Here is a 13,587-nt window from a genome sequence, read left to right on the forward strand (position 1 = left end):
GGTGGTCTCCAGCGATTGCTATCGTAGCCACTGATGAAGCACTCTGAGGCAGGCCTAGACACATCTGGAGCACTTGACCCTGAAGACTTTGTATTGTGCGTAGATTCGTTTTGCATGTGTTGTTTATTGCTGGCAAGCTGTATCGCAGAAATCCCAGAAAAAGCACTCTGTACAGTTGTAACATGGCACTAGGCGACATTCCCCAGGTCTTGCCAGCGAAAAACTTGAACAGGTGGCAGATGCCTGTCAACCGTTTTTTCACGTAAGATATGTGTGGGCTCCCTGACAAGTCCCTGTCGATTATGACACCTAGAAACTTGTACGATCGGACCCGTCGTATTGTTTGGCCATTTATCGTTACACTGTAGTTTGCCATGGGTTTGCGCGTAAATGGCACTAGTGCGCATTTCTCGGAGGAAATTTCCAGGCCTCGATTACGGAGGTAGATAGCAGTTTGTGTCGCGGCTTTCTGAATTCTCGCTCGCAGCTGTAGGTGTGTTACTGCAGATGTCCATATGCAGATGTCATCCGCGTACATTGATAGCCTGACTGTGGTTGGCACGTGCTCTAGGAGAGCAATTAGTGTTAGATTAAATAACACGGGGCTAAGTACACCGCCCTGGGGGACGCCGCGGTAGCTATAATGTAGAGAAGTATGGCCTTCCTCGGTGCTTACAAAGAAGGATCGCATGGATAGATAGCTCCGTATCCATTGAAACAACCGACCACCCACTCCTACCTCTGCGAGAGCAGAGAGGATGGCTTCATGCGTAACGTTGTCATACGCCCCCTTAACGTCGAGGAATAAGGATGCGCAGAGACGCTTACGGCGTTTCTCATGTTGAATGTAGGTCACCAGGTCGACGACGTTATCGATCGATGATCGACCGTGTCGGAAGCCCGCCATGGCATATGGGTAGGTGTTGCGGTACTCCAAGTACCACTCCAGGCGTCCTAGGACCATCCTCTCCATTACTTTGCCCACACAGCTCGCCAAAGCGATCGGGCGATATGATAAGAGCTCCAACGGCGACTTGCCAGGCTTCAGCAGTGGAACAAGGCGACTTGTCTTCCAGGTTGTTGGTAGCGTGCCATTTCTCCAAGATTCATTGTACACCTCGAGGAGAACTGCTCTCGCTCGCACCCCCAGGTGACACAGAGCTCGGTAGGAAATTCCGTCAGGTCCTGCCGCTGATGTGCGGCTACACAAAGCTAATGCTGCCTTAAGTTCGTGGATCGAGAATGGTAGATCCAACCGGTGATCACGTGGTGGCGGACAGCTGCTCGAAGGCGATGGAATGTTGGTAGCTGTGAGTTGGCCGGATAATCTGGCACAGAAATCCTCTGCCACGTCAATCTCCGATCTCTTTTGAGAGAGGGCAAGTGCCTTGAATGGGAATCGCTGTACGGGAGGTGTCCGCAGTCCGTGCACCGTTCTCCATAGTTGCTATAAAGGCTTGCGTGGATCTAGCGACTCACAGAAGGCAGCCCAACGTTGTGATTCGAGCTTGTCTAACCGGCGCTGTATCTTCTTTTGCGTGCGCCTGGCGGTCCGTAGATCGTGCATTGTTTTCGTACGTCGGTATCTTCGTTCAGCACGACGTCGGATTGCTCGAAGTCGTTCTAGTTCCACATCAAAATCATTAAGTTTCGAGGAGCATGTTAGAGTACGCATAGTGTCTTGCACCACGCTCTTGATTGCCTCTTCCAAGTCGAAAGATGGATTGGCGTCGCAGTGTTCTTCCATAATAGACTGAAATTTAGGCCAGTCCACTCTTTGAATCGTATCCCGTATTTTGGAAGCGGTCAATCCTCTGATCTTGATGTACGTGGGGATATGGTCGCTTCCGTGCGTCTCTATGTCCGCAAACCACCCTGCACGTCTGACTAGGCTTCGTGAGACGGAAGCCAAGTCAAGACAGCTGTTGTACGTGGAGCCACGTAAGAACGTAGGACTTCCATCATTCAGCAGCCAAAGTTCATTACTGGAGGCGAAAGATACCAGAGCTCTGCCTCTTGCGTTGATGATCGGACTTCCCCAGAGTGTATGACGGGCGTTGAAATCTCCAGTGATGACCCAGGGATTGGAATTTGAGGAAAGGATGTCTCGTAGTCTTTTGTAATCAAATTGACTTGACGGAGATAGGTAGGCGCCTACAAAAGCGAAGGCCAGATTCTTTTTCCTTACGTTTAGGCATATATATTGATTACTGTCATTAGGTGGTACAGGCTGATGAGTGTAGGTGAGGTCACGGCGAATAAACACCAAGACCTTACTGTTTTCATAAACAGCTGACGACATAAATGATTCATATCCAGAAAGCCTGATTTTGTTCGATAAGTTCGCCTCGCAAATGATGATAATGGAAAACATATTGGCGAATACGAAGCGACGGAAATCCGAAAGACGCGCTCTGAGTCTGCGGGCATTCCACTGAAAAATAGCTGCTTGTCGGACCTCTTCCCTAAAAGACCGTGGTTGTGGAGCCATGACCTACTCAAGGGTTGCAAGCACCGGACTCAGAGCGTCCAGTACTTGAAGCGCACTTCTGGCAGACGGTGTGTGCATGTTGCTTAGCAGCACGCGAATGGCATTCATTAAAGGCCTAATAAGTGCTATCACTTGCTCATCTGTTTTCCGCGACTCCTCGGATACAGCGCCTTGCTGTACTGGGGGCGGCTTCTTCTGCGGCTCTTCTGGCGGTCGTGTACGCGGAAGTGGCGGCCATTCCTTTGTGGAGAGAGATCTGGCAGTTTGCTCCCTTCCAACATTGGTGTTCGGAGTGCTGGAAACGTCCGCTGATGATGATGCTTGACGAAGGGACTTTTCCTGAAAGCTTCATGTTTTCCGCCGTGAAGACCTTCGTCGGTGACGTCGTCTTCGCCGTACTTTCACAGCGGCCTCTTTGTGGGTAGAGTTGTCTCTCACCATTTGTTTAAGAATGGTGATCTCTTTCTTGATCTGGGGACAGTCTTTGGAAGAGGCGCAGTGATCACCTTGACAGTTAGGACACTTGAACGTGGTTGCACTACAGTTGTCTTCTGAGTGGGGTTCGGCACATCGAGGGCACACGGCCGAATTTCTGCAAACACCCTTCACATGTCCAATCTTCTGCCAATTGAAGCATTGCATTGGTCTTGGAATAAATGGTCGAACATGGTGGCGAAAGTGGCCGACCTTCACGTAGGGTGGAAGGCAGTCGCCTTTGAAGGTTATCCTCACACAACGTGTGTTGCCGAGGCGACCAACATGCACAATCACGTTGTGTTCGCTTGCTGGTTTTATGAGAATAGGGAGGTCTACATTAGATATTTCATTGTCAATGTCATAGATGACTCCTGTTATTGTGGCACCATTCGTTGGCACGATGGATCGGACCTTGATGTTTCCCAGCTGCGTTACATGTTGTAGTATGGTCAGTGCACTCGGGTTGATCACATCGATTGCCAGGATGTTTCACCTAGTATTTATCCTAACATCCTTGATCTCATTTGGCACGGTGTTTTCTAGATACACGAAGAGTGCTTGCCTGTTGAGGACGCGCAGGTTGTCGGTAGCGTTCTGTGGCACAAACAGGATGGAGTGCGGCCATCGCTGAGGAGCTGTTTTCGCAGTGTTCGAGCTGGAGGCCGAAGATGAGTTGATAATTCGTCGTTTGGCCTTGCGGTACTGGACAAGTCGAAAGCTGTCTTCCGAGGACTCGTCACCTGATGCGCAGTACAGCTCTGTGTCCTCGCTACCACTCGACGTATTTCCTCGCTTCCTCGAACCGATGTCCGCGGGTGAACGGGAACCGGGAGGATCCTCGGGGTGTTGTACATCCATCACCGCGATGGAGGGGGCGGTAGACCCCACAGGTGCAGTAAGAAGTCCAGAGAAACACAGAGACGGGCGAGATGTGTTCCGCAAGAGAAGCACTTCGTCTTCTCGTCTTCTCCACTCCAATTAAAAGTGGTATGGTTTATATGTAAGGTGCCAGGTAGGCGCGTGAGATGTTTTTTCAGGATAATCTTGGTTCTTTCCTCTGTATTTAGCTATTTTACGAAAGAAAGACGTCCTCTAATTAGAACCATACTTGTTTAAGATCACGGCCCTTCGGTTCGCTGCAGTGATTGTTTATATTTCTGATTCCTAGACATGTTTCGCATGAATCATTGCCTGGGACTTTGTACTGAAAGAAACGCGATAAGCTCTTTTCAGGAGTATTTCTAAAGGGCGCTTCACCAGGCTTGGGCATTACAAACGGACAAACGCACCGTGTAGACCACGAGGTGGGTGACGTAGATGTATGCTAAATATTACACCGATGTGCGCGGCAAAACAGCTGAAAATTCAAACAAAAGCGTGTGGGCTCTTTTCAGAAGAGCTACTCGGCCCGTTAGTGAGATAATGTACCACGTGACAACCGTGTCACGCGCATGGCAACTGCAACGCATAAAATAGTTAGCATCAGCGTGAATAACTCGGAAATTCCCGCTAAACTGCCTGTGAAAATGCGAGGCACAGTACGAAAAGAAGACCGTTGCTGCGATGGTGGAGGTCATGACGAAGATGAAGGTGGGCCCTCGGCTCCTATATGTAGGCTCCTGCAATGTTCTTCGTGGGCGGTCAGCGAGGCAATGGGCGAGAGCTTTTGTTGCTGGGAAGGTAGTTCACCTCCACACACCATTGATTTACCACATTTAATTTGCTTCTGTCTCCGTTATTACTGAGCCCTTTTAAAATTTTTTGTGCGGTAGAACGCTCACTGGACGTCGCCTTAGATCTTCTAGGGTATAACCAAAATTTCCAACGGGGTCTGGTGAAAGGCCCTTTATTATCTACATAAGTACGGTTCGAAAGAAGGCAGTGACAAATTTTACGTGCTTGTTCATGCAGGACTCTCCAGCTGCGTGCATTTGGATGCGTCAGAATTGCAGACATGCCTTATATTTTTATCAACGAACGAAGACAGTGAAGTTCACTGCAGAGAGCGAAGTACACTAAACTAAAGAGCTGCCGCTTAGATGGGATATAGCACCGTGGTGTCTACTGATATCAAAACATAACAGAGAACCGCGGCGTGCTGATAAACCACATGCTGTATCCTGCGTATACTTCTATCTCTTTTCAGGTCCTGCGATGCGCGTTCTGCTGGTCTTCTCGGCAATAACGAACACAAAGCTCCTCCTAAGGACGAAAGTGAAGACACAAAACGAAGCGTTGAAGTTTATATGTGGCTTCAAAGTAATCATGACCTTCTGGGTGGTACTTGGACATGCCTATATCATTCTACCAATGGGATATTTTCGTGAGTTTTTCCTATACCTTTCGTTTGGGCAATCTAAGACGCTGTGCCTTTTGCGAACAGCGAGATGCGACCGACAATAACTTCTGCACGAAGACCCCATGCAGCAAAGCGGAGATGCTCTGGCCCTCTCCGCCGTCACACTCTCCCCGTCGCCGCGCCGTTAGAACAAGCTGCTAGATGGCGCCACCATTGCGCATCGCAGTGGCAGAAGAACAATGAATCAGATTTTATTTTTGTTGAATTTCCGACAATTTTTTCCGGCGATCGGGATCGAATACTTCATCAACGCAGCACTGCATAATTTTCACCAAGCTCCTTCCGGTGCTGCTGAATACTTAATCAAGACAGAATCATAAATAAATGACCCAATGTATACGCAAAAGTTTAGCAGTCTGGGATTCATAATGGCGGCTGTTTGCTGTCTAGGGTTAATGCTAAAAACAGCGCAGACGTCCCACATATTTCATAGCAATAATTCTTAGTAAACGTGAGTTTCATTACAATTCACAGTTTGGCAGGAAGACAAACACAGTCTGTTTCTACGCTTGTTTTCCATTTTTCTCTCCAAAGAAGCAAAAGGGTGAGAACTATCGCGGCAGGTGAATCAACTCGGCCATCCTCTCTAATGTTCTTAAGACGTTGAATTTGTCATTTCCTCCCTAAGGCGCGGGAAAGCACTGGCCATATGCTTAATGAAGCCCTAAACAATGCAACACTAAGTTCAGAAGACTCTAACTAGAAGTGAACTGAATATTCTTGCACACATCAAGCGTAGTAGTAACACACAGTGGGCGCTTTAAAATATATGTAGTCTTCATCTACATTAGAACATCTTGTAAAATAAAACGTTCTTTCATTGCTTTTTAATTTTCCGTCTGGGCCCTCTCAGTTACAAAGGTGCTTAGGCCTTGTAGCACAAGAGAGGCAATAGAGCAGAACATTTTTTGTATGTCGTCTATAGTGGGCACATTGGAAGCAGTGCCTCGTGTATTCTAAGGGGAGCATTCCACATCGATATATAGTTGTGTCCAGGGTAGGGTTGATCATTATCCACTGTTCTATCTTCACTAACTGTTAAACAGTATTTAAGAGTAATGATGAAGAAATAGAAATAGAAAAAGAAAGAACAGCTGTGAGAAGGCGATAATTTGATCACGTAACATCATGCAACGCGCAGCATGATATAACGTCACTTGACAAATACTTTCTTTTTCCTTTTTTTTGCATGCAAACACGTGGTAAACAATATGTAACACATGTAAACACGTGGACTTTGTTAAGTCATCGCAGCGCGAATTCCGTGCACACACATTTGGCATTGCTACAGAGTCACTTCAATACCACTCATCTCACTCAGGTTTTGTTAATGGCGCTCGCGATCCTATAGGCCGCCATCAAAGTCGCTGCAATCAAAATCATCAAATACATGCGTTAGTAATAAGTACCAGCACTACAGCAGCTCTGAGTTATTGACTTTGTACGCAAGTAGAAAGTGAAATCACATTTATTTGTTGAAAAATTGTATTCGGCATTTCTTTTTCAATAACAGGATTATTCGTAAACTTCATGTACCAGCTTCGGAGGTATTCTGTTACGCCTGATGCAAATGTGTTCAACATGGGTTTGTATTTAGCAATGAGTGAGCTTAAAGGCCATCTTAACTCGCACCGTGTAGCAGCATGCAAGCTTCGATCGCACTCAGAGTTCCACGCCGACCAAAAGCCATGACCGAAAGTGCCTGTGACAGCTCTATCCAGAACTTGTGTCGTTGGAGACGAGGCTAAATTAGTGACAATGACAGATTAACACCTCCCCGCCCCCTCCCCCCCACCCCCCAATAAGCTTACAGACTACACATAGTTCTTAAAAATTTAGTGTTCAAAATTTTATTGATCACCAGAGCCTTAAGATATCTAGAAAAAATTTTCACATCTAAAGATACAAAACACAAGAGATATACCATCAGTACCCGCCATGATGGCGAAGGGGCTATGGCATTGCGCTACTAAACCCGTGGGCGCGGGACCGAATCTCGGCCACGGCGGCCGCATTTCGATGGGGGCCAAGCGCAGAAACACCCGTGTACCGTGCGTTGGGTGTACGTTGAAGAACCCTAGGGAGTCAAAATTACCCTGGAGTCCCCCACTACGACGTGCCTCATAATCCAATCCTGGTTTTGCCACGTAAAACCATGGAATCTAATTTATACCATCCTTATCGGTGCAACCACATCACTGAGGGCAGCCCGAAACATCGCCAAATATCCAGTGTGTTATCTGATTTGATGATGGCCTAAACAGCGGCTCATAAATTTTCATGTCAAGCAGCGTTCCGTCGGTCTCATTTGAAGAAAAATGAAATTATGGGATTTTACTTGCCAAAACCACTTTCTGATTATGAGGCACACCGTAGTGGAGGACTCCGGAAATTTCGACCACCTAGGGTTCTTTAACGTGCACCTAAATCTACGTACGCGGGTGTTTTCGCATTTTGCCCCCATCGATATGCGGCGGTCTCATTTAGGAGTGGTTTTCATCCTTTGTATAAATAATTGACCTATCTCCGCCCCCATCCCTCTTTTATTTCTTAGATGCGGTGTTCGCGATGGATTCCATGACGGAGCACTTTACGTTCCAGTTTATCACGAATGCTTTCCTTAGCGTCACGGTCTTCTTCTTTCTGAGGTAACCTTGGGTTTCATTGCTTAGTGTCATGTCATATATATATATATATATATATGTGTGTGTGTGTGTGTGTGTGTGTGTGTGTGTGTGTGTGTGTGTGTGTGTGTGTGTGTGTGTGTGTGAACGAAAAGAACGGGGGTTAACCGAGAGACCCGATATTTATTAGTCATAGCACACGAAGCCAAAAAACGACACCAAGGACAACGCAGGGGAAATTACCTGTACTTACTAAGGGAATTCAAGCAACGATAATTAATGAAAATTAAAGTGGATGAAAAAACTACTTGCCGCAGGTGTGGTACGATCCCACGCTTCGCATTACGCGTGCGATGCTCTACCAATGGAGCTACCGCGGCGCCGTTCTCCCATCCACTTTCAAGGGTATTTATGTGTTACTACTAGAACCAGAACCCTGGGAGTGTTAGCCAGCGCCACCACCAGCGCCGCTGTAGCTCAATTCGTAGAGCACCGCACGGGTAATGCGAAGACATGGGATCGTTCCCCACCTGCGGCAAGTTGTTTTTTCATCCACTTTCCTTTTCATTAATTTATCGTTTCTGTATTCCACTTAGTAAGAACAAGTAATTTCCCCTGGTTTGTCTTTGGTGTCCTTGTTCTTTTCGCTTCTTATGCAATGAATAATAAATATCGGGCCCCTAGGTTAACCCCCTTTCTTCTCGTTCATATATATGTACAGGGTGTTCAGCGAACACTTTCAAAAATCTTTAAAAGTTGCCTGTGGCAGATATCACAATTATAGTTCATGAGGTGGTCTACTCGAAGCGGCGTACAATATTTGCACAAAAAATTGAGAGGCAAGATCGACTAATTAATAAAAATTAACTAATTAAGTTTGTAACTAAATACATTGTAGCCCATATTGCAATTTACAAGTTCTAGCAGTTCGCAAGGCGGATCCACTTGAAATGAATTTTCAAGATGACACCAGGTTCGAGAAATAAATTCCTGAACTTGGTGGACAAATGCATTGGCGTTCCAGTTAACTTGGTATCAAAACGTCGTTGCATGCACTGAAGCACACAAACTAGAATAAATTAGAATTGAGCTATCTGCCACAGGCAACCTTTCAAAAATTCTCAAAGTGTTCGCTGAAACAGCCTGTATGTATATATATATATATATATATATATATATATATATATATATATATATATATATATATATATATATATATATATATATATATATATATATATTGTTGCGGGAAGAAAGCAGGCCCAAAGAAGTGCATATCACGTGCATATCCCTTTCTTATATATATATATATATATATATATATATATATATATATATATATATATATATATATGCTCCATACCGCAACACACCATATGTGTCTTTCTTTGTCCCTACACAGTGGATTTCTGCTGGCGTACGTCGCAGTGGCATCTCGAGAAGTTCTCGCAAGAACGAACCCATTTCTTGTCTACATTGTGCGAGCGTCGCGACGATACCTCAGGTGTGTCATGCTTTGTAGGGCTGAAGGTTTTTGGTTTGCATGGTTGACATTTTCCTGGGATATTTTCTTCTGTACAGATCTGCACTACACTGTGCGAACAGATAACCGCTCTTTCTTCTCGGTTCTTTTCCCGAGCATTTAGTTAGTTGATAAATAATTATTTTTAAAAAATAATTAAGTACAGATATGCTATCCAGTGAGCTAGTGAGCTCCTATTCAAACATGGGGGATATTACTGGGTGGAAAAAGTTGGACTACGCACCGTTTTCCGCCTCACGATGCCTCACAACAAACCTGACCTGTAGCTTGAGAAGATTCGTTAGCGCGAAATAACTTGAATAATGACCTAGTTAACTGAAACTGAAGCAAACCATCCATGTTATTAATGTTTTTGTCGCTGAACCTTGCGTCCTGCAACGCCACCTTCTTGTTGTAGGAGCGAGTGTTGTGTAAAAAAAAAGCATTCTTTTTTCGGCCTAAACTATTCTCATCGCGACATTGCATCAGCCTCGAAAAAGTGATTTTTTTGTATGTTATCTCCTCGCTTCAGGTTGGTAGTGCCTGCTATGGTGATAATACTCGTGGCTTTCCTGCTACCCCTCTTCGCCTACGGTCCGGCGGCGTACGAGGCGTACAACCAGTACATCCACGGCTGCTACGACAAATGGTGGACCGTGCTGTTACAAGCCAATAACTTCGATAACTCCGAGCACGTGGTAAGACAGTTTATTATTATTTTTTTAATTAAAGAGCAGTTCTGTCCGGCGTGGCGGCCAGGAGATTACTGCGACGTCGCAAGAAATCCTCGCCGAAGCTACATTCAGTAACACTTATTTGCCGTTTCACAGTGTTTGCAACACCTGTGGTACATCAGCGCAGAGCTTCAAATATTCCTGGTCTTGGCGTTTCCCCTAACGCTGCTGTTCATTAAGTAAGTACTCTCGGCTTCTCAAGTCTACGCGTTAATAGGAAGCTTCACGACCTAAATTTGACTCACAGTCAACTTGGAGCAGCTACCTTACAGGCCTGCGTATTCAAGGCAGTGTAAAAAGAGCGCGCATAAATATGCAGTGCCGGATCTACGAGAGGCTATCAGAAGATAATAAATATCACCGAGAACAGAATCAGACGCTAAGTTAGACAACATATGCTAAAATCAGGCTTCTTCACTGTATACTCTCCTCACAGTCACAAAATTATGCCATTGGTTCTTGATCTGTTGTAGCTGATCCTTGCAAAACCCGTATACCCGGAATACTATACTTTGCTCCAGTTCAATGGGCGATGTGAACCATCCGCTACGAGCCTGGAGCCCCTGTCGATCATACTATAGATCATTTACCTCACCGTAACTTAATGGTTTATCCAACAAGAGGACACGTTAGTTTTGACTACGTAACGTTCAATGGACGTTACATAAGATGAGAAAAAAATAATCCTCTTCTATCTGCTCGAGCAAGGAGACGCGCCGCTCTATCGCCGTCGCATACAGGCTGGTGTTACATCAGTGGGAGTCATCTTGCATTCTCTGATGCAGCCCCATTTTAAATGCCCGTATGCCCCTCACATGTATCCTATCCATAATCACATATGATCATACGCGATCCCCTCTATAAAAACGAGCATGCTCCCATATTAACTCGCCTGGCAATATGGAATAATGGTATATGGGTAATTTTAAAGCGAAGCTTTCTTGCCGAGTTCCAGGCACTTTTTCGTACCTATCTGGCCTCTGACGCTGAACGCGTTCAACGGCATGGTGGCGCCATGTAGGAATGACGAATCGAAGAAATAGGTTACTGTATCAGGCATCGAGGTTTATACAATAATTACTAGAGGTAACTGTGACCCTGTATAGTGTCTGCGGGAGCTGCAAGCAGGGTGATTCAGCTAGCATGGCAATAATGGTTAGTACATAGATTTGCCTAACTTCATCCTTTTGGTTTCAAACGGCTTTTGTGACTGTGCGACATCCCCAGTACGGTGTTATAACCAATTAAATAAACGTTCATGAAATTGTCAGACGACAGGATTCGAACACAGGACCTCAGAGCACACAAGCCTGATATTGAAACAATGACGCCACGGACGCATGCATCGACAAGCGTCATAGAACACGCTTTCTCGCGGGCAAGCCAACGCATTATGACGCTTGGCGTGTTTCGATTTGGCCACCTCGACAGGCGTTACCGCAATAATTAGTAGCGATTATGTGTCTTCGCTGAGGCTTATTGTTGTCTGCATTTAGAAAAGTATAGATAGCTTTAAAGTTTAGGCCCATTACGGCAGATAAAGCGTAATAAACAAACATGCCACTCCTTAATACTAATACTTATGCCTCGAGTACCCCACTTCCTATACACACACGCAAACATGGACCATGAGCCAATCACACCAACAATGCTTCACTTTACGTAGATGTCAACTGGAGTTGAGTCTGCCTCTATTTAACAGCCAAATGCCACATAAGTAGCTCAAATTCGCTACCTAACGCATATAATAACTGCTGACCATGGCAATAACAGTTCGTCTAGGTAACAATGAAATCGCGGCAATAATTTAAGACTTCTGATAGCCTCTCGTTCTTGCACTCTTCCTTATCGGCATGGTATTTCAGCGCATTAACGTAAAATCAAACTCTCATCCATAACTTTATTAGAATATTGTCAATTCCTAATGAAAAAAATTGTGAAGATTCCATGCACTGTGGGAATCGACGTTATGCGAAGCACTTTGCAGGAAAGAGCTATGCAGCATAGTTGGGGGTTCCTCAAGGCGTTACCAGTTTAACCAATGCGCTTCTGTAAATACAGCATTTGTGTGTGTGACGCGAGTGCAGTTAACTAGAGTTAACGCGAGAGTGCGCGCGTGTGACAACAGCAGCTAGACAGCGACGATGGTACCGACGACTGCGTGATTTCTACGAACAATAGAATTTATGTGAACGAGTCATGGAAGTGCGAGGTTGGTCAGAAACGCAGAAAGTAAGTGCTCATGGACGGTAGCAGGTGGTATTACTCGGAGAACACAAACGGGTGACTTGACGGTGAAACTGTAGCAGAACCTGAAAACAGTGTCCTTTCACAGCCATTAGGACGAGTGGCGTGGAGCACCGCTCGCCTTGGCCGAGCTGTGACGAAGCTGCCATAGAGAAATTCGATGCAGCAGGACTCGATTAAGCGGTGCGGTGATACGAGAATGGCCGTGAAAGTCCGGTAGGAGCTTTGGGAGGAAGGAGAAGACTGCGCGTTGCTGTCCGGCGTTCGGAAATCAACCCTCGTGGGGAACTTGCTTTTCAATCGCTGTTTGAACGGATGCAACCACCTACGGGCATTCTGCTGCCGAGATGCCGGGATCTTCTTACGCGTGCCACCTGGGTCGAGCGCCAATGGCACGCGAGAATCAAAGGCAAGAGTCGGATTACGAAGCTGGAATGACCATCACGACATCAGGGACACGAGGATGTAGATATCAGCCCACGTTAGTAGACAACTTAGTCCACTTGGTCGGCATAACTTCTTGTCATGGTAATTATGTCGTACCGTGCAGGCATGCATGCATGACATGAATTTGTGGCATTCTTCTCGTGCATGTCATGGCATTCTTGGGAATCATGTCATGGCGTGACATACAGACAAGCCATTATATGCATTCATGGCATTTATGCCGATCATACTATGAGACGCGAGTCATATAACACGCATACAGAATATATGAAATTAAAGAAATGCATGTCATGTAATTCATATCAAGATATATATCGAGGTAAAAGCGGCCATGAAGGCGTCATGTCATTTATACCATTTATGTCATGACATGCATCTCATGACAGGCATGTGATATCATTAATGTAACGATATGACATACGCATGCATGCCTCAACATTCACGTCATGACGCACATAACATGTCTATTGTCATTCATGTCATTACGCACGTGACATATGTAATCGATGGCATTCACGTCATGACATTTGTGTCTTGTAATCCACATTAGGTGGCGCATGTATCCTGTATATATCGAGTTAAAGCAACGACCACGACGGCCTCATGTCATTCATACCAGTTATGTGACGTCATTGATGTCATGACATACATGGCATGTCAAGCAATTTATGTCATTCATGTCATGA

General features: G+C 45.6%; 1 protein-coding gene across 1 annotated transcript in view; it reads left to right on the plus strand.

Annotated features, from left to right (window-relative positions):
• The window catches only part of LOC135902668 (nose resistant to fluoxetine protein 6-like), a 44,028-nt gene that overhangs the window by 9,963 nt on the left and 20,478 nt on the right, over positions 1 to 13,587 (plus strand). The window contains exons 6-10 of the mRNA XM_065432883.2: positions 5,115 to 5,291; positions 7,882 to 7,975; positions 9,354 to 9,455; positions 10,006 to 10,171; positions 10,304 to 10,386. Of these exons, the coding sequence (XP_065288955.1) occupies positions 5,115 to 5,291; positions 7,882 to 7,975; positions 9,354 to 9,455; positions 10,006 to 10,171; positions 10,304 to 10,386 (622 nt within the window). The remainder of the gene's footprint in view (positions 1 to 5,114; positions 5,292 to 7,881; positions 7,976 to 9,353; positions 9,456 to 10,005; positions 10,172 to 10,303; positions 10,387 to 13,587) is intronic.

The sequence above is a fragment of the Dermacentor albipictus genome, chromosome 1 (assembly GCF_038994185.2).
Source record: "Dermacentor albipictus isolate Rhodes 1998 colony chromosome 1, USDA_Dalb.pri_finalv2, whole genome shotgun sequence".
Lineage (NCBI taxonomy): Eukaryota > Metazoa > Arthropoda > Arachnida > Ixodida > Ixodidae > Dermacentor > Dermacentor albipictus.